The sequence below is a fragment of the Carassius carassius genome, chromosome 44, assembly GCF_963082965.1.
Source record: "Carassius carassius chromosome 44, fCarCar2.1, whole genome shotgun sequence".
In the NCBI taxonomy this organism is placed as follows: domain Eukaryota; kingdom Metazoa; phylum Chordata; class Actinopteri; order Cypriniformes; family Cyprinidae; genus Carassius; species Carassius carassius.
Window position 1 is genome coordinate 6,246,141 of NC_081798.1, and position 22,552 is coordinate 6,268,692.

At 35.8% G+C, this 22,552-nt stretch overlaps 1 protein-coding gene across 6 annotated transcripts; it reads right to left on the reverse strand.

Moving 5' to 3' along the window:
• Window positions 1-992: 992 nt before the first annotated feature.
• LOC132126082 (MYND-type zinc finger-containing chromatin reader ZMYND8-like) lies at window positions 993-20,056 on the reverse strand. 6 transcript variants are annotated; one of them, XM_059537106.1, is made up of 20 exons: window positions 19,927-20,056; window positions 14,741-14,808; window positions 14,415-14,566; window positions 12,500-12,721; window positions 11,406-11,519; window positions 10,875-10,967; window positions 10,670-10,757; window positions 10,524-10,579; window positions 10,365-10,442; window positions 10,145-10,260; window positions 8,370-8,866; window positions 7,781-7,918; window positions 6,793-6,954; window positions 5,811-6,350; window positions 4,129-4,632; window positions 3,516-3,694; window positions 3,319-3,399; window positions 3,155-3,233; window positions 1,692-1,931; window positions 993-1,346 (listed from the first exon to the last, which is right to left on the reverse strand). In XM_059537106.1, the coding sequence occupies exons 1-20, from the start codon at window positions 19,938-19,940 to the stop codon at window positions 1,180-1,182; spliced, it is 3,588 nt and encodes a 1,195-aa protein (XP_059393089.1). In that variant the 5' UTR covers window positions 19,941-20,056; the 3' UTR covers window positions 993-1,179. The 6 variants fall into 6 exon arrangements, with proteins under 6 accessions (XP_059393089.1, XP_059393088.1, XP_059393092.1 ...); XM_059537105.1 differs by having other exon boundaries at window positions 3,516-3,697; XM_059537109.1 differs by lacking the exon at window positions 19,927-20,056 and adding an exon at window positions 16,568-17,264 and having other exon boundaries at window positions 3,516-3,697.
• Between the last annotated feature and the right edge of the window lie 2,496 nt (window positions 20,057-22,552).

Consider the following 22,552-nt stretch of genomic DNA (forward strand, 5'->3'; position numbering starts at 1 on the left):
TATCGATATATCAAGATATAATGTAGTCTTTTGAGTTTTATTTAACCAAATTTGACCCTGGACCACAAAAAACAGTCTTTAGTCGCTGGGGTATATTTTTTGCAATAGCCCAAAAAACATTGTATGGGTCAAAATGATAGATTTTTCTTTTATGCCAAAAATCATTAGAATATTCAGTAAAAATCATGTTCCATGAAGATATTTTGTTCATTTCCTACTGTTAATATATCAAAATTGAATTTTTGATTAGTAATACGCATTGCTAAGAATTCATTTGGACAACTTCAAAAGCAGTTTTCTCAGTACCGTATTTTCCGGACTATAAGTCGCACTTTTTTTCATAGTTTGGCTGGTCCTGCGACTTATAGTCAGGTGCGACTTATTTATCAAAATTAATTTGACATGAACCAGGAGAAATGAACCAAGAGAAAACATTACTGTCTACAGCCGCCAGAGGGCGCTCTATGCGGCCAGAGATGCTGCTCATTTTTTTGCACCTTCAGATTCCAGATTTTTAAATAGTTGAATCTTGGCCTAATATTGTCCGATCCCAATAAAACATCAACGGAAAGCTTATTTATTCAGCTTTCCGATTTTCCATAAATCTCAATTTCGAAAAATTGGAACTTAAGGCAGTTTTTTGGTCCAAGGTCAAAATGTTCTTTTGATGAAATCACATGAATAAAAAATGAATTAAACACAATAATCTTTTTATTTTAGCTTTTGGAACTGAAAAAAAAAAAATTAACTGCAATGATTTTTAAAATGACTGATGTAACTCATATAAATTATGAGAAAGATTACCAGCAGATGAGGGTTTCGGAATACTATAAATATATTTTGGCAACATTAAAAAGATGAACTTAAAAGTTATCAGACCCCACGTACTAAAAGATAAAAAAAAATTATAATAACAAATAAACTGGTCTTTTTTTGTTTATAATCAAACCCAACAAAGAAGCAGACAACCTTCTCAAACCTACAGCAGGAAATGTTTGGATGGTCTTTGTGTCTTAGATTTGGAACATTCAGATGGTCATACACAGAAAAAAAAACACAAAAGCACAAAAAGGCAAGACAAATGTTAGTTAAAACAATCTGTAGTGAAGAATTTGACAACATCTATGTACAGCTGTACAGACATAAGTGCTGATGTAATGTATGTTTTGTACATGTGAGCTAGGACATAGTGACAGAGACACTGTCCTTGGCTTTATCCACTTCACTGTCTTTGTCTGCAGGTGTAGCAGATACAGTCTCTCTAGGGGAGTTGTTCGACTGTCCAGGGGCTTTGAGAGTAGCATCTGTGCTGCTTTCTGACTCTTGTTCTTGCTGTGATGATGTTGCTGGAATGCACAAAGTCATTTTATAAACCTATTAATAAGACAAGTTATTTCATACACTACTTATATACACTAGCGTTCAAAGTGTTTTTTTTTTTTTGAAAGAAATACTTTTTATTCAACAAGGATGCATGAAATTGATGTTACAGAAGTCTTCTAGAATAGTGAAATAGATCATGGCTTCCACAAAAACTATGAAGCAGCACAACTGCTTTCAACATTGGTAATAATAATAAGATTTTTGTGAGTGCCAAATCAGCATATTAGAATGATTTCTGAATTTTCATGTAACACCGAAGCCTCTGACTATATATATAATATATACTATAGTCTGATATTATGTCTTACCAGACTGTGTGCATGACTTCATGTGCTCAGGCCAGTGTGCTTGTTGGCAGGGATAGTCGCAGTAGCTGGTGTTCCAACAGCAGTAGAATATGGCCTCCTTTCTGCAGTTTGCACACCATTGCTTCTTTTTAGTTTCATCTACAGCCTGCTGTTTCTCCACCTCCATCTGTTTCTTGACCTCCGTCACGATTCGCTCTCGCTCCTGCTCAAGACTCTGCCTCATCTCTGCCATGGTTAGCTCTGAGTACAACACATTTACCAAATGTGGACACACAAATAAGCAGTCAGGATGGATTGTTGAGGCACTCCACCCCAAGATGAAAATTCTTATCCCCATGTCGTTCCAAACCCATAAAAAGTTTGTTCGTCTTTGGAAAACAATTTAAGATATTTAGGATGAAAACAGTGAGGCTTGTGACTGTCCCATAGACTGCGAGTAAATTGCACACTCGAGGTCCAGAAAAGCAAGGATACGCACGTTTTCTATGTATGAAAACGTGCCAAAGTGACAAAGAAGAGTGTAAGCTGCCCATATTTTCCAAAATGGTGCTACGCTGATGTGGAGAGAGACAGAGGAAACAAATTGTTATATAATAAATTCGTTATTTTAGTTTTATTCGCGTACAAAGTGTTCTCGTCGCTTCAGAACGTTACGGTTGAACCAATGATGGCAGATGGACTATTCTGAGGATGTCTTTCATACTTCTCTGGACCTTGACAGTATAATTTACTTGGCAGTCAATGGGACAGTCACAATTTTCATCCAAAATATCTTAAATTGTGTTTTGAAGACGAATGAAGCTTTTAAGGGTTTGGAACGACTTGGGGGAAGTGATTAATGATAATTTTTATTTAGGGGTGGAGTATCCCTTTAAATTTTAGTAAACAAAAAGCATGTCTAATTAATTGAAAAAGAAAACAAAATGTAATTGTTATGGCACTATGAAATTTGTTTTCGATTTTCCAAAATTTAAGTGCTGTAATGTGCTTGACATGTCATGTATGCCTAAGTATGTGTAGTAAAGAAAATTGCACACAGAAATGCAGACTTTGTATTGTGATAGCATGCTTATTCATATCATGTTACTTGGGTGTACTGCCTATTTTGATATATAAATTCATAAATATGACAAATTCTGCATTATAATGTAAATCAAATTCTTATGACTGGTTTCCGCAGTTCAGGCCATATTTTCCCCACTGCGGAAATCACAAGGATCTATTCCATTTAACAGTCGATGTTACAGATTTTATTTATTGCTTTAGGCAGATATTGGACAATACATGCTCATCCCCTGCACACTCATTTCATTATTGGTGCAACCCTACATCACACTATCAAAAACTTCCATCAAAGTTGTCTTAAAACCTAAATCCAAAATACGCTCTTGTCTTAGGGGGACTTGTTTGATCCACTTTAAAACTTGACTAGTACTGTATTATCAAAAAAAAAAATAGCTTACCTAAATTGTGCTTCATCTCTGATAATTCTTGTTGATGCAACCACTGCAGTTTTTCGATTTCAATTCGTAACCTTCTAATCTGTAACAAAGATAAAAATTGCTGTTTTATTCATATTTTTAAGGTGTTAAATAATTCACCCACAGTGCTTTGCACTTCTCCAAACCTCTGCTATTGTGTTTCCCGACGTGCTTTTGGTAAGGTCATTATATATCTCAGTCATTGTCCCTTTAATTGCATCCATGATCTGTTAATAATTTAAAAACAGTGTGTTAAACATCAATAACTGTGTTAATAGAACAATTAAAATGGTTTTCCGTCTAAACACATAGTTTGCAACCCCCATTTCCATAGCAGTCTCACTTTGTTAGTGTACTTCGCTATATCCGCTGCTACATCTGCAGATGTGGTGGGGATCTGGAAGTCTGCAGTCGTGGATGTTGATGATGAAGAGGAAGAGCTCATGGAGGCTGACACAGGTGTGCTGGTCACCAGTGTGACGGCAGAGGTGGAGGTGGTGTGTGGCGAGTCTTTCTGTTGTACTGCTGGATAAACACGACCAACAATATTATTACAAAGTTTGGAATAATTAGGATGTTTGAATGTTTTTGAAAGCGGTCTCTTATGCTCAGCAAAGCTGCATTTATTTTATTCAAAATACAGTAAAACAGGAACATTGTGAAACATTATTGCAATTTCAATTAACTTTCTATTTTAATTCATTTTAAAATGTTATTTATTCCTGTAACACAAAGCTACATTTTTAGCAGCCATTACTATATTAGTCACAATATCCTTCAGAAATCATTCTAATATGCTGATTTGGTGCTCAGTTCTTGAATACTGTTGAAATACAGTCGAATAATGTTTTTTTGCATTTTTAACCAAATAAATACAACTTTGGTCATTGTAGCCTCTATCTACCGGTAATGTACATATGACATTTATATAGAATTAATTCAAATCGACTGCATACTTTTCACAGACTGTCGTGTTTGGTATCTGGTGCTGGATGAAGGCTGCTGCCCCGACGAGGATGAGGACACCTGCGCTTGCTGTTGCGGCTGTTGGCTGCGCTGCACCTGCGTTAACACCTGCGCCTGCGTGGCCGGTTGCGTTTGACACTGCTGCTGCCTATGCACCTTCTGCATGTGCCACTTTTGAGAGGACGTCTGAAACTTGGTGGTGGGGTTCCACACGACGGCCTGCTGCACAACAGGTACAGTCTCTCGGGGCAGTAAGGGCCGCTGCTTCTTTACTGTGTTGGTGGAGATGGGTGATGAACTGTTGGCGGTGGAGGCACTGGTGATGGGGAGGGTGGAGGAGGTCAGAGTGGTGCTGGTCGGAGCTGCTGTGAGGGGTATTATGTTAAGCGGTAAGGCCAATGGGGACTGAGATGGGTCCTTAACAGTTTGGGAGGAGGAAAGGACCGTTGAGATTTGAGGCTGGGTTAGGCTGCTTGAAATTGGAGTGGCTTTACCTGCAATCAAAGAAAATTATAGCATGAAACATGGTTAGGCTATAGTTAAGATAGCTGCCGAAGTAACACTTCTTGTTTTAATTTAGTTTAACCTGATGTAGATTAACATAATTAACAGATATAAAAAAATACTGATAAAAATGTCAAAAACACAATAAAACGACAAACTAAATCATAACTAAAATGAAAACTGAAAATATAAAAATGAAAACCATTATAAACTGGTTTGGTTTGTCCAGCTGAACCGGATTTTAAATCCCCCCAATTAATAATGCACTCAGTCATTAATGTTAATGAATATGGCAGTTATATAGACTTGTATAGACTTATATAGACTTGATAAGTACATTACATGGGCATGAAATATTAATTTAAGATAAAGGTTTTTAGCTATAAAAACGTCTACTCCAACGTACAAAACTACTGACCCAGAATCAAGACAAAGACTACAACAATATGACGGTAATATTAATAAAACTACTCTGAGGTGATTTTCAATTTCATCACAATCATTAACTGAGACGCAAGATGGCGCGGTTGCGTTTGTATGAGACGAGAGAGAGATTGCGATGTGTGGCAAGAGCATCAGACATCAGACAAGTTAAAACGTTTTCGCTTATCATGCCATTGTATAAATTTGCAGTCACTCATCATTTATTTATTATAAACTAATAAAAGCAGTTTTATTTTACATGAATCTAGGTTGCTTTATAGATATCCTTTTATATGTTATATATTCATTTTATATTATTTATTAACTATTTTTCAAGATTTCTTTGATTTATTTGAGTGCACCTTTAAACATTAGCTAACTATCATCTGATTGGCTGAGATTTTTGTTTTGCACACTGGTTCACTTTTAATGTTGACATAGGTGGCGACAATTATTAAAATACCTGACAGATCTGAGGTCCAGACTTTGAGGGGCTTGTCCATCATTTTCAATGTTCCAGCAGATTCCTTCAATCGCAGGTAGTTCTGGCAATAGTTCGTTTTATGGGTACTCTAATGGCCAATTTAACAAAAACAACTGAAGCCTCTTAAATATACCAGGTGTTCTAATAATTTTGGCCACCACTGTAAAACTAACGTGATGCTGCTGGTCTAATGGCAATTGGCTGATGTTGCTAGAAGTTTTACCCAGACTTGATTCTTACACTTCATTAAGGAAATCTGACCTTCAGGTTTGGAGGCTGTGGGCTCTTTGAGTGCGGTGACAGCGGCTGAATCTTTCTTGTTCCTCTTCCTCTCCTTCCCTGCCTGCTCTTCTCCCAGGTCGATGACCAGCTCCCTCTCAGAGTCTGAGTCTACATCCACAGATGCCAGCTGCATGGCCTCTTCAGAGCCCTTGGGTTTCTCTCTGGAGTCTGGGGGTGCAGGAGGTTCCTTCTCAGAATCCATACCTGGTTTGTCTTTAGCTATAGGCTCGGGGGTGCTTGTTTTTTGGCTGGTTTCTCCTTTGGTTGTTGTACTGGCTGTTGCAACAGACTCTGTGCTGCTGTCTTTTTCCTCAGCAGTAGCCAATGATGGTTTTGACTTTTTCTTGGGTGGCTCTTTCTCATTTTTATCATCAACTGCGTTTTTGTCATCTTGGCTGCTCTTAGATTTCTGTTCATCCTCGCTGCCGTATTCACTGTCACTGCAGTCAGACTTGTCAGATTCCTCTGAATCACTGTGCTGTACTCCTTTATACACATCCTCAGATATTTCGTCTATACCTGTGAGATAGAGTAAATGTTTTAGCTTCAGGAAAGTAATACAATGTCTGCACATTCTCTTTTAATACTCGAAAAAGTTCAAAAAAGAATCTTAAGTGTTTTTTTTGGGACAACATTTTCATTATATTAAGAATTCTAAAAATGCTATTCTAAAAACTATTAGATATTCCAGAAGGTGTAATTAGTTATGCAAAACTGTATTTTATCTAACAGAGAATATATAGGCATAATTAGTCAAAAATGATTCATGTTTTGTCACAAAACCACACTTGGACTAACAACACACAAACTTCTTCTTATGAAACATAAGAAAATACATCAGGAGAGTTTTAATGGAATTGTTTGTGAATTGCAGCGAAACACTGGAAGCTGTTTGAACATAAATTTTTAACTGGTAAAATGGCTGATGACGTAACCTTGACAGATCTCAATCTGAACTGACCCAGCTGTGCTTTGCAGCTCTCGATGGTCTTGTCCAGGTTGAGTTGGAAACGGCTCCTGATCTGTCTCTTAGGGGAGGTGAGGGAAGGCTGAACCCCCTGCTGCTGTTGTTGTTGGACACTCTCACTCAGCTCCTTCAGGTCCATCTCTGCTTTACTACGATCTGAAAGAGATCACAAGGCTCTCACTATGAGCTCCCATTAGGAGCATATCTTAACGCATACAGACTGAATTGAGTAATACTGAAGTTTTAAATTTTAATTCACGACATCCTTTTTTGAGCTACAAGATCAAATCATGCATAAATCATTTCTAGGAAGATGTAGAAAGGGTTTTTGTGAATGAATTATCCACATTAAGATTTTAATGTCTTATTAAGAAGAAATTAATAAGGGTCAATTTTGATTTCATGCTTAATTGGACACAGGACAACATATTGCCTTGTTTCTGTTCACATCGTAAATCAATTAATGTTATATTTATATTTAGAAACTGTTTATGCACATTGCATACCATTGTCTCCATACATGCATTTATTTTAATTTATTAGCAGGATGTGATATAACATGCTTTATAAATGCTACCGTTCAAAACTTAGGAGTCAGTACTATTTTTTCCCCCTTTATTCTGCAAGTACGCATTAAATTGATCAAAAGTGCCATTTAAGAAACTTTGTATTTATCAAAAAAATCCTTTACAAATATTTACCACTGTTATAATAATAATAATAATAATAATAATAATAAAGTAATCAGCATATTAGAAGACTGGAAGTAATGCTCCTGAAAAGTCAGAGCTTTGCCGTGACAGAAATAAATTATATTTGAAATTGTATTAAAACAGAAACAGTTCATTTACAATATTTCTGTAAAAACTGTGCTTTCTATCAAATAAATGCAGCATTTGAAAAATATAAAAAATCTTACTGACCCCATATTTTGGCTATCGTCAAATAATTCAATGGATTAAATCAATTGAAGGAAGTTTACCGAGGTTGAGGTTGAGGATGCTGCCAGTAGTGGGGGTCTTCTCCTGTTTAACAGGGGTGCTGGGAGCCAGCGAATGGAAAGGTTTAGGGCTCTCTAAGGTGTTTCCTGTGAGACCTGCTCTAGGAGGGGCAGGTGATGCTGTAATAGCAGAAACAAGTTTTAATCATACATGTCGCTGTTTAAATATTATTATGAAATAACAATTCTTGCTATTAACAAACCATTAACAACAACTTTTGCCTCAATAAACTCCTGATTTGTGGCTTATTAGTGGTTAGTGAGATAGTTGTTAAATTTAGGTATTGGATAGGATTAGGGATGTACAATATGGTCATGTAGAATATGTGCTTTATATGCACTAATAAACAGCCAATATGTTAATAATAGGCATGCTAATAAGCAGCTAGTTGATAGTGAGAACTGGTCCCAATACTAAAGTGTTACCACATTTTTTTCAGAGTCTAAAACTATAGCAGTACATGTTTTTTGGCAGGTTGCTTCAGTTTCTATTATACAACTCTTTTTCATATGTTTGACGTGAAAAGTACATAGTCTACACAAAGCGGCAGTGTTTTAATGTTCGATATACCAGTGCAGTCCACTGACTCCTCTCCAGTGTTGTAATGTGGCAGAGCCGCTCTCACATGACCTTTCTCTGCAGTCTCCTGTTCTCCATCAGATCCCGTATGGGCAGAGGAGTTCGTGCTCATTGGTGAACGAGGTATGTCCGACATGGAGATTCGCCTTCCTCTTCCACTCCCTAGGTTTCCACTGGACACCATGCTCTTTCCCACGAGCAACTTAGGAGATGCCGTTACATCAAAGCTGAACTTGATCTTCTCCTGTTTTTCAGGTTTGACAAAGCCCGCGCTAGGGTTTGCGGGATCCAGGAGCATCTGGAACTGGTTTTCTGGTGTATAAGGTGTGCGGAATGGAGCATAATTGAAGACTCCAAATTTTTTCCGGATGTTCTCTACGTATACTTCCATCTCCTGCATGGCACTGTTAAAGATGCTCTTGGTCTTCTTCACAGAGAAGGGGATCTCTTTGGACATGAGGTAGCAGTTGTTAATAGGAACCCAGGCCCTTTAAATAAAAATAAATAAGTTAGAATAAAATGAAGTTATGCTTGATCCCAACTGTTTTCTATTGATTTTGAAGTGTCATATAAATTTCAGTCTTCACCTAGACTGAAAAAACATCGCAATATCATTCACAGCCAATAAAAACATATTAGTTTTAGTTCTGAGAAATGGTGTTTTGGAGAAATGTAGGGTTGCAACATCTTATTGATAAAATTGCAAAAAAATACAAATAATTAGTTGGGTCTGTGCACACAGAAGCTCAGTAACATTGTTTTATGTAAACACACACACACACAAATAAAAAATAAGGTAGCACAATAAGGTTAAATATCAGTAAAATAATTAAAATATTCCTTTTGATGAAGTACTTTCCTATTTAAAGTTTAAATTAATACTTAATTGAAAAGCTGCACTTAACACATGTAATGAAACTGTACTGTAACAGTAACTGTAACAGGATATTAATTTATGAAGTTTCTTACTTTTATAAAATATTGTATTTTTGTAATAATGTAGCCTTCATATTTAACCCTTTAATTGCTAGCACAGTTCCATTCATAGTTAAATTCAGAAAAGTAGGGCTGCAAAATTGCAGCAAAAAAAATAAAAAATAAAATAAAAGTTGGGTTATTAGTTGGGTCTGTGCATATAGAGTAGAAGCTCACCAATAGCGTTTTATGTAAACACAAATATGTGAAAAAAAACTTACAAAATTTAATTACATGTAAATAAGACAATACAAATAATCATTTTGCTGAAGTACTTGTTCTTATTTCATAAAAATGTAACTTTGTAAATTTCAGTTATTAACACTTCATTGAAATCCTGCTTGTAACACATGTAATGGAACTGTACTGTTAAAGTAACTGTAATAGGATATTTAAAAAGTTTCTCACGTTTTTTTTGTAAATGTAGCATTCAAATTTAAACCTTTAATTGCTAGCACGGTAACATTCATACATCTATATACACAATTGTAATATTACATGATAAATATGAATTACATAAATATTATTGATATATGTAATATTATTTATGCAATAATAATTCTTATATTTAATACACATATAGACTTCAGAACACTAGGCAGAATGTGGAATAACTTTTTTAAATACTATAATAATAATAAAAAATGTTTTTAAATGATTTTTCATCCAAGTAATCAAAGAAACTTTCAACCTGTAAATGTGCTGTCAATTCTGGTAAAAACATGGAGCAAATGTATTTATTTCTTGACGTTTTGTGGATGGTTAGGAGGACCCAGTTCAGCAGTCCTCACCTGTCATGTTGCCCAAAGAACCGTGCATCCACTTGTCCATCTTTGTCTCGAAGAGCTTTTGCGGGCCAAAATGGGAATCCCTTCAGCTTGGCCCAGACCAGAGGGTGGGGGTTGCTCTGATAATGTGATGCACAGAAAACTGCATGAACAGATGGTTAACTCACACTAGTTACTATGTGAAGAAAGAATTTCATTTTGTTGAACACACTAACACACTCACACATGGTTCACAAAACCAGTTGTCCCTTTTCTGGCATGCAGAGAGATAGCACTCTGGACAGACCTCGATCTCATTCATCTGAAAAGTAATTGGTTTTTAAAAAAAACAGGAACTGAATAAAGTGTTTGCATATTTTGGCTTATAATTTACAGTACGTACTTCATGTTCACAGATCTTTACAATAACTTTAGCCGTTGCTGTAAGCTTATGGTTGCCTAAGAGAAAAATAGACGCAAAGAGTTTTAATAAAACAAACATTCAGCAGAAACAAATTTGACAATACTGTTGAACAGTTAGCAACCGACCTCCATTATAAATGATGCAGTTGTGCAAAATCCACTTCACATCAGCCAGGAAAGCCTCAGTGGAGCCATACATTTTCTTTTTAATATTCTGAATAAAAACAAAAAGTGATCACACTAATAAAGCACTTTTATAAGATGCCAGATATTATACAATCCTAAGTGACCCGAGTGTGTTGATTTTTCAGAATCAATGCTTCACTTTTACCTTTTCTAAAGTGCAGAGATCCATGGGATGAAATATATACTCCGCATAATCAGGATGCTGTTCCAGTGACACCGGCTTTTGAAACGGCTCCGTCTGAAGAAAAGAAAGAAATATTTTTGTATTAAAGTTAAAAATAAAACTGAACCACTATCACAGTATTTTTTTACCATTAGTTTTTGGCAAGCACTGCTTCCCGTTTCTTACAGTAATTTGAATAGGACATTGCACGCACAGAATGACACTTGTGTTGGCATGCCATTAAAAAAAACTTTTAATGATGTGAAAAGCTCTAGTGTGAAAGCAATCCTAAAGATCACCAAGCCCACCAAAGTTTTTTAAGTGGGCAGAATGTGCCTGAGCTTGTTCCATGAGGAAAGGGGCTTAAATGTAATACTCTCATTTCATAATGAAGTGTACAATGTTAAAAAAAAGTGGTAAAACAATACAATGTCTGATAGTTGCATTGTTTTTGTGTGAAATCTAGGGACTAAATCATAGATCTGCAGAGCCATGGAAAGTCATGAAACTTACACCAGGCTGCTTCATCTTCTGGAGGGCAAACTTCAGCAGGAAAGACAGCTGGTCCAATGTGAGCATCGTCATAGCTTTACTCTGAGTCTCTATGCACTCTGCAACTGTTATTTTCTGTAAACAAAAATGAGAAATACTTTAAGCTTTATTTTAATGCAAAATATTAAAGGGATGTTTCTATGTCATAAAAAAAGCTACATTTTCTTCCTTTTTTTTAAAATATAATTTAGATATCAATGGCATGGTATGCCGCCAGTTACAGCTTGTGTTTATTACTCAGCAATTACACATTTCAAATGCAAGAAGTCAATTATAATTTAATTTACATAAAGTATTATTATATTATAAAATTACTGAAGCAAAATCAACCAGTCAGAAAGGGTGGAAAATTGTCAGGTAAATCTAAAGTTTGACTTTTTGGTGAAAGAAACCTTGATTATTATTATTATAATTAATGGAATTTGGAAAAAAAAAAAAAAGTAAAAAGTTGAAAGTAAACATAGCTGATAGATATCACCATACTTCCCCAGTTGATTTATTACTTTAGGAACTGCAAAAAAAATTGTATTGCAAGCTTTCTAAAATGTCATGTTTAAAACACTAAACATTAAAAACATTAAAACATTAAACACTGGATAATGCCAGATTCAAAATGATTTTCATTTTGTTGACATTTCAAGATCAAAGGTTTTTACAGAATCGAATTTTCTGTCTTTATTTATCACTTCATAAATCAGAAAATACAGCTAGAAAAAAAAATCACAATGTTTTTTAAATGGGAAAAATATATATATAATCATGTAAATTAAATAAGAAGAAAACCTTTCTGAAAAAAAACAACAGCTTTATTTTTAGAATAAAGATGGAACAAGACTGTAAAATTGAGTCGGGGGGGGGGGGGGAGGGGGGGGCTCTGAAAACAGACTTAAAGATATGTATTGCATTTGAAATCTAGACACAAATAGAGAAAGCTCATAAAATAAACAACATTTTTGCCTGTAGTATCTTGCCCTAAATAAAATATTTACAAATTACTAACATTCTGCATTGTGAAGATTTTTTTTAGACAAAGTGGAGCCTGGGTGCACCAGTACCTCACATTCAGGGCAGAACCAGTCTCCTTCGGGCTCTGCCGCCAGTTTGAGGCACTTAGCGTGGTAGACGCGTGGGCAGAGCTCACAGCAGAGCACCTGGCCCTCGCGGTGGCACACCCAGCAGTAGAAGTCATTCCGCCCGTCCTGCGGTACAACATCAACAGGGTCTGTGGTGAGTGCGGGCTGCTTCACATAGTAAAAGGGACCATGTCTTAGTTCTGACTGGAATGCGGGCGAGAGAAACAGAAGGTTGGGGTTTCAAAACATGGGTATTAAAGATAACAAGACAAAACCAACAGGCACAAAGGTTATCGATCAGGAAGTGGCATGGAAGGACAGAAGGTGACAAATGTAGACTAATGAGCATTGAATTAACGGCATTCAACTTGTAACATGAGAGGAAACGCATCCTTGTTAGAGAAGAAAACAAGCTAAGAACTAATAATTCATTGCAGCTGAATCATAGGCTGTCCCTGGATACACATTTCTGCTTAGCTTGCATGACAGCCACCTGCCTTGCGTTTGTTTGGCTGGGCTGGGACCTTAGGTTGTTTGCAAAAATTAATTTCACCGTTGAAAGGTGACACGTTTATAGAAGGTAAAATGTTTTGTTTGGATCCCCTGCAAAAACAGTAGTGGTCAGCTCAAGGATTTATCAATAACCTATACCAGGGCTTGACAATAAGGATGCTCTGGCTGATCACATATGATTGGCTCTAATCAAATGCTTATGGTATGAGATGCTGAAAAATAGTGGATGTGATGATGTTTAAGGTGTGATGCAATGGCTATATCGGTCAAAACATGTATACCAACAGTTCACAAATAAAACAAGAACACAGGAATGCATGAAGAAATTTATAAACTCTTGCTACTATAATAGCCTGATAAAACAGACCTTTTGATTTATTTATTCAGATTTATTCTTTGCTTTTGTATAAATATAGCTGTTATTCAAATCATAAATCCATATTATTATAGTTCTTTAATTCCTAAAAACGAAGTTTAAACTTGACGTTTAAATTGTTAAAGAATTTACTCCACATCTAACACTTCATTAAAAAACTTGGCTACAACAGCTAAATGTTTCATTTTCTTGTTGCTAAAACACTAACAAAATGTTTTATGTTTCAAGAAAGTATGCTTGAAAAACAAAAGGAAAATTAAGTATTTGCATCTGTGTGATTTTTAGAATCTGCATAAATCTTTTAATTGTGAGAACAATTACATTTAATCAGTTAAAAAATGTTTTACATGATATATTTAAGTGGTTAACATGTATGAATTAGTTTAAATTTAATAAATTGGATTCATGTAATAAATATATAAACACCTTGATATTGTTTATTTAAAACATGTTTAGTTTTTTTGTACTATTACATAAATACTTATTTCAGTTGTCTAAAAATATTCATCACATTATATTTATTAGTTTATGTTAAAACTGTTTAATCCAAATGAATGTAAATTTGATATGGTGTTAAAATACATAAATCTTAAATATAGGCCTAAATATTTTGTGTGTTAAGAGTGACAAGATTTTGATAATAACTAAAATTAAATAAATAAATTTAACATAATATTTGTAGCCGGAAAATTGCATTATTAATTGACAACTTTTTTTTTTCACATAGATGCACACAAAATCTTAAAAGTGGCCAAATATTGGGTAGCCTTCTTTACACGTTTAGCAAATCAGATGTAAATTTGAAAAACAAGTGACCCTTAATGAACTACATCATTAAAATGTTTATCCATATTAGGGAGAAGGTAATGATGAATACCATCAAATCTTGCAGTGTATCACCATGACAAAGCCAACCAAAAGACAAAAAAAAAACAGATGGACACTGTGTTTAGTGAATGATGGACATGCCGGACCGAACACAGCTTGTAAAAAGAAGGAAAGTTGCACCTGGTCTTTACTGTTATTGACAGCTCCTGGTTTCTTCTTCTTTTTTACAGGACTAGAGGAGGTTTCCGAAGGCGAGTGTCCATTTGAGGAATGAGGAGGGCTGGAAACCTTGCGCTTCGGGACGGTCCTTTCTGCTGACCCTTGATCGGAGACTGCACAGCAATGGTACAAATTACTGACATAAACAGAGTTAAAACCGTACTTATAAACTAAACCATACTGAAAAAAATTAAATCTGACCACAAAGCATCAACAAATATGAGGAATTAACTGACATTCTTTGCACTGGGTTCACACTTGAATGTGGAAATAAATGTGGCTCTCACCCTTGGATCGTGTTGCGATTTCCATCCCTTCAGTTGCATCTGACTCCTTCCCTCCTCCTTCAACCAAACTGCCACAATAAAAAAAAGAAAAAGAAAATCAATGATATTTAAATTTCCTTTTTGTATACCTGCTGTTTTGTCATTAAGGCATCTGTATTCCTCATGCCATTCTTTTCGGTTAAAGAAATTTCTTTACTAAAATTATGCTTGAATTTTTGTTTTTACCTTTAGAGGGATTGTGTTTGGGGAGTGAGTTGTCTTTTTAGCAGTGATGCTAAAAAGACAACAAAATCTATCATAACTTCACCATTTTAACAAACATCGAGCAAGCAAATGTCTTCATATAGTACTTCAGTGAATTTAAGTTGGATTTCAACAGTTTGAATGCAGAAAAGAAGGAAGTTTCGTCAAATTCACAGCATGGCCTCCATCAGACTTGACACAGAATGCTTATTCTCCACTCCTATGAAATTCTAATCTAAATCTTATTGTTATAGAAATCGAACATTAAGGATAAGTAGATTAAAAAAAACATTTTGTGTCAGGTGTGAGTATTTGATACTAGCAAAAACGAATCGTGGCATTTTCTGATGGTTTCATTAACAAGTGACATGGAATAAAAACATCAATTTTATATAATATATACAAAAAAGACAAAGCTTTTTAATTTCATTAAACAATAATGTGCTTTTCTTCAATTCAAGAACACAACAGGCAACCAAGTTTAATTATACACTGCAAAAACTGAAATACTAGCTAAAATATCCCACCATTTCTTCAGAACAAGAAACATTTATTTAAGATATTAGGTCTTCTTTACTGAAAAACGGATGACAATTATGCCACTTTATGATTAAAACAAAATAAAATATCTAACCTTTAATAATTAATAATTTTATTGCTTTTGTTTTAAGCAAAGACTCACTTAATTTTGATATTTTTATTTCAGAAAAAAAAATATAGTTTTGCTTCTCAATGAAATATCTACATTGAAGAATGTTTGTACTGAAACAATACAAAAATACTGAGTAAGAGAATTATATTTTGCAGTTTATTACTGCCTGAAGTAGCGTTAAGATGGTTTCCTCTCATTGCCAAGAGAGAACTTTCCATTAGAAATCTCAATAAACACACAAATGCCATCTGAATATGATATGCACATCAGACCGATGGCCCATAACTCATCAGATTAGGCGTCGTTTGATGCCACTGCTGAACCTCTGTGGAAATTTCAATTTTGATTCGGCACTTGGACTTGAGACCTTCCAAGCGACATAACGTTTCCCATCATTTAGCAGTTTAAGCGGTTTTAAAAGGCTCCTTTGATCCCCTGATGCCTGGGTTATTATCACACACGCCATCCCCACCCACAAACAGAGGAACAGAGAACATCCTCCATGAACAAACCTCAAGCTGATCAGAGAATCACACTGTTATTGACATTTACCAGGTATATCTAATGCGCTTGCCCTGATGTGGCGGTGATATCTTGCTCCGTCCTCCACCCCCAATCTTCAGAGATGCAGATGGGGAGGGGGAGGGGGGTGTTGACAGCATGCACAAGGCAAACATCTGTAGAGCTTGAGCTCTTGCCATCTTTTGGCCTTCTCACGTCCAACCTACATGCACCATCCACTCCCCACCCGCAGCAAGATCCAGTTCCTCTTACGCAAACAACAACCCGAACACATGAGTTAAAAAAGGCAAAATACAATCACAGATCCACCTATAACCTTACCCTTAAACAAGCTTCCTCCCCAAAAACACACAGTCACACTAGCATTGCATGACTGTCCATCTAAAAACCGACATATAATAACAGCATACCTTTTTCTTTACAGGCACAGTACACAGATTCTTCAGGCTGAGCCTTTTAAATGTGTTTTTTCAGATATAAAGGCAGTGAGGGATGAGACAAAGATAGGTGCAGAATTTTCCAGAAGGGCCTTGCTCTCCCTGCTGCTCTCAGAGCGATTGTCAATCTTTAACCTCAGCTGTGTGCTGCCGATTGGTTTGAGAGCCACACGGAGACGCGTGATTGGATGGCTGGCGCTGTGTGTGCCACACAGGCTCTCTCTGCTCCCCTCTCTCTGCTCTGATACACTGCTGCAATGCAGGGAGGGCTGCTGCTGCTGCTGCCATTCACCGGGAAAATACTCATATTCTACCTTGAAAACTACCAGTGTGAATAAACACAGGATGTAGATGTTCGGACAAACATGTCAGCTGGTTTTATTCTCCTTCCCTTCTTGCAGTCACAGTGAAGGGCGACCATTTTGTTAAGTAGGAGCCGAATGGAGATTTGACAAATGAGCGACTCGCAGGAATGCAGCAAGGGCCTTGTAAACACCAAGAGACAAAGAAAAGGCTGGAAAATGTAACCGGAGTTAAATTGCAAGTCTTGGGAATATAGATGCTCAAGACTGACTTACACTCAGTCGGCTGCCAAAATGAGCTCACATACCCACTTAAAATAATATCAATTGCCCAGTGATTTTGTAATAGGGTCAAGGATGCTCATTGTCCAGTCTGGATCCATTGATTCATTCACATGCATGTTAAAAAATGTGCACATACAATGACTATTTTTAATGAGCTTTTTTTTTTTTTTTTTTTTTTTTTTTATGCATCTGTTATTTTTCTTTTTTTTTAGTTAGGGTGAACCCTGAGTCTTTATATCATAATGAAAAAAAGCTTCATTAAAATACTGTAATTAAAAAATAATTAAATAAAAATAAAATACAATTTCAAAAAGCCTATATTAAATATGTATTTTCCACCTTGAAAAAATACATTGCAACTTTTTTTGACAATGATTATTAACATGTGTATGTAATTTTATTCAAGGAGCAAAAAATTACACATGACATTTGTTGGAGTAAAATACATGTAAACTTATCTTAATTTTTTTTTACAATAAAACAAAAATGAATATTTTTTTGGAAATATATATTTTTTTTATCACGGTAGCTTTGATTTGTCTACAATTATTAATAATGATTTTAAACGATTACCTATAATTCAAATTAGGGGTGGGCGATATGGCAAAAATATCATATCATGATTCATGATTTATCATGATTGTTCATCATGTTGGTTTAACTATTTTGTAAGTGGTCTGAGCATTACAGCCAAACTAATTTCCCTATTACAAACACAAAGCCTTTCAAGGTAACCAAAATATTTTTAAAAACAATGCCATATATTTAGGTCAATGTGGGCAAAACAAATCTTTGTCATTATTTTATCGTTATTAAAAACTGAGACCAAAGTTACACATTACAAATACACATAATATACAAATTAAAAAAACTATTTTCAGGTACAATGTGTGTTATTAGGAGGAGCATTCAAGAAACTGAATCAACAAATATAAAAATAAAACACTATATAGATAGATTCCGATTAAAGCAACTGTATTAACGTTTTTAAATCAAGAGTAGTGAGTGATTTTCTCGTTGTATTTTATTAACATTAAATAAATAATTCACCTAAAAATAAAAAAGGTCTTATATTTATAACATCATTTACTCACTCAAAGGTTGCTTTAAACCTTAATGGGTTTCTTCTGCTGAACATAAATGTTATGTCGAAGAATGTGAATATGTAAACAGTCGCTGGTCCACAGCGACTTCCATAGTATTTTTTTCCTAATATCAAATTCAATGTGGACCAGCAACCGTTTGTTACACACATTCTTTAAAATATCTGCTTTTGTGTTCAGCACAAGAAAGATATGAATACAGGGTTTCAGGGTGCTCTATCCCTTTAATGACAGTCGACAGCATGACATGTTTAGTTCAGTCCCTTTAAGAGCTGCACGCATCTAATAATATACAGGCACTTATCCGTTTCTCTCTCAACTGTTTTCTTTCATTTTAGACATAACCAACTGAGTCTATACATAAATACTCAGTGTTTTAATAGTATTAGCGCAAAGCTAACTTAGTTCAGTAATCACTCTGTGTTTTTTTTTTGTGGTGTGACGTATTTAATCCTCTGCTCTTTTTTTAAACAACCAAACTGAACCATCCCCCTCAAATATCAGCAGTTAAATAATAAATCATATTTCTAGAAATAGGCTATAATCTCAAAGAGATATCATGAACTCACAAGTGCCTGGTGCTGTCAATCAGGTGAGGCCGATAAACAATCAGGTTTAATAACTTGCGTTAACAAACAAACTGTCAAACGCGCAGGTTATTTTGCTGACAATGACCGTTAAAGCAAAACAAGAACAAAAAAAGCCTGCAGTTTGACATTATGGTTGTGGAAAAATACCACTTGTCCACTGCTTTGACCTTCTGATCAGACCCCTGCTGTAGTAAATACAGTATCCAATGACATGCCATCCAAGAGAAATATTTGAAATACTGGCTACAAATGTAGCATCAAGTATGCCACATTAAGAAAAAATGCTTGCATTCACAGACACAGATACAGTCTTTGTGGTTGCAAAGTCATAAGCGGAAGTCTGTCTGAAATGGCTGCCAGCTCATACCACAATTAAAGTTTTGATAAAATGCCTGGCCTGTCCAAAGTCTTTACAGCTTGAGTCAACAGACAGAAGTCTGTAGCTATTTAACCAAGAAAGGCAAACACAAGACTAATTCACCATCTATATGCATCGGTTTATAGAAAATAAAGTCTCTTCTATTTATAATCCAATAACTCTTTCAGCAGATGCATTCTGCTGTGTGCTTTTGCTAATTAGGCATATATCCTGAGCAAAATGGATATTCAGCGCCATGTCAGCCATTGAAAAATGTTCCCTTAACTTGCAACCTGAGCCAAAACTGCTGCTCGATCTTTCTGCCAGTCTACATGTGCGCTTCCTCTTACAGTCTGTACTGTCTGCTCCTCAGGGCCTTCCATTTTGAGAGGTCTGGCCTGTGACACAACCTGACACGGCTGTGCTCCTCTCCAGCTATAGAGAAACATTACTAGGAGAGAGGCCATTTTGGTCACATGTGTTCGCACAGGTCAGCCATGCGAGCCTGGAGACTAAAACACAGTGTGAGTGTGATTTCTGAGTTGCCTCTGCCTGCCAGGATCCAGCTCTTTGGTGTTGGGACAGGTTTCTGTCCCCTGTCTCTCAGAAAATCCTGTATTTCTGCATGACACAATTCAACCATTAGCATGAACAGGTAGTGTAAAAAGCATACAAGCAATGAAAAACCTCTTACCTCTGTGGATGCATGGCTTAAAACAGTGGGTAATGTCAATGCTTATTAAAACATGGAGGACAGCTCTCCCTCCCTCTCTCTCTCTCTCTCTCTACAGACAGTAGTCTCTGCTCTCCAAGCCAGCCAAGCCAACATTCTGATAACAGCTATGAAAGCACTTCTGTGATTGGCCGGTTTGTACAGGCAGTATGAAAGGCAGCCGCTGATTGGCTGACGGGTTTCCTGAGTATATGTCTTTTGTTCAGTACAGACAGGCTGTGGCAGGATTGAAAAGGGAGCTAGGCCTTGATGTGTACAGCTAAAAACTGAGCTAAATTACTTACAGTCAACCTCTTGTTAAAGGCGTTTTACGTTACATTTAAAACAAATAATTACTCAAGTAATAAAAAGATGTCACTATACACAGTCAAGGCCTTGAGTGCTAAAATTAAACTCTCTACTGAGAGGAAAATCAAACTTAAATTATAAATATTCCGTTAATCTATGTTTTCAACCTTAAAACATATATTTGGATACATATTATACACATTTGCTTATCATTCACTATTTCATTACCTCTGCATCATTCACAAATTCTTACCACATCATTGATTTAACAAATGATTGGGTTGGTAATAATTGTTTCTTCAAGTACATTACCGTTAAGAGTGATTTTTCTACTTGAACAGTACAGAGAGATCCTTAAAGGAACAGTTTCCCCCAAAATGAAAATTCTGTCATCATTTAATCACTCTCAAGTTTCTTACTACGATATTTTGGCAGCTAAACAATTGCTGGTGCCCGATGACTTCAATAGTATGGGGAAAATACAAGTCAGTTGGGACCAGCAGCAACGCTTTTAGATATCAGACTCTGATTTTTCATCTTCAGATTATGAATCGGTTCTATCAGAGGAGGATATGATATTTTGAGCCTGTTTTAGAAAATACATTGTTTTCATGTGTAATGAATCTCCTAACAATGCACTTGTCTGTGTAAGTTTGTTGTGTCCTGAATGACTTGATCAGTCTGGTAGTGTGTGATCCTCAGGCATTTAGTGTATGATGTCCAGTTTTTCAACAGTCGGGTAAATGTGTGATGCCTGTTGTTTTAAAAGCTGTTCAGATAGTGTATTCAATCCTTAACTTATACTCAGAATACCATGACCATATGTTTCCAACAGATCAGAGGGGGTGGGGCTTGGGCACAGCTTATCTAAAACCCACTCTAGTTAGACAGGTTCTGAAGCACCTTGCAGTGAGTCAGCTGCCAAAACACACCCCACGCTTGTTGTCTCCTTGTTTGTGTTTTTAATATCTAAAATGAACCAACAACACGTGCACATTTAATCAAGGATAAATTCCTAGTTTTACAATGAGTATGCAAACATGACTAGATGCTCCATATTACACATTTGGATTTTTACATTTTCTTGCCCATGCAAATCTCAATACCAGGTTGCCAGGCTTTTGTGGGTTGTTGCTATGCTGTGTTCTGGGTGCTATCTTACTAGCCCAGTTCCTTAGACAAAACTGTAAGAAAATTAAAGGGTCAGGTTCACCCCAATATTAGCAGTAAATCAACATGGGCTGTTCAATGACTAATTCCTGAAGGGATAGTTGGTCAAAAATTTTAATTCTGTCATCATTTACTCACAATCACATCATTCCAAAATTCTTTCTATTTTCAGTGGAACACAAAAGAAGATATTCTGATTTATAGTGCTAAGCAAATCAGAAGCTTTTGTAATTATATTATTCAAAACCATTAAATAGAATGCATAACACAGTCCTTCATCAATTAACAAGTACCGTTCAGAGAGCTGGTAGGTCATGTCACAGTATTCCCACTAGAGGAGGCTATTCAGCTTTCTGCTCCTCATGTTGTCATCTATGCCGAGGACAGCTGTCTGAGACTCCCTACTGCATTAATAAATCAAAACACATACTGACACAGACACACACTCACACAGCATGCAAGATCTCAAGCCAAATAAATATTGGTGATATGGAGAGATTTTCAAAGGCACACTGATTTCATTCAGCTCCATATCTACAGTCTCTTAAGATATTCACATGAGTCACAGGTTTAAAATGCAGTTTAGTTATTAAAACTGTATGCATAAATATATTGTATGTATTTTTTTTTAGATATTGACATCTCTATCTATCTATCTATCTATCTATCTATCTATCTATCTATCTATCTATCTATCTATCTATCTATCTATCTATCTATCTATCTCTCTCTCTTTTATTAAAACACTCAGTTGCCTGAAAGGGATAATTCACCCAAAAATTAAAAATCTGTTATCATTTACTCAACCTCGTGTCATTTCCATTCTTACTGACTGTCTTTTTTTCCGGCAGAACACAAAAGAAGATATTTTGAAGAATTTTGATAACCAAACTGTTTCAGTATCCACTGACATCTATTGTATGGGAAAACAAAAAACAAAAAAACAAAAACAACAACAACACTGAGCCAATTTTTCAAAATGTAAAGTAATACAGGTTTGCCGGTGAGTAAATGATGACAGAATGCTTATTTTCAGGTGAACAATCCCTTTAAAGAGCTTCAAGCATAGTGATACAATTTCCTAACCTTGAAATAAACAGATGAAATCATTGCGCTTTTTTACTCACTC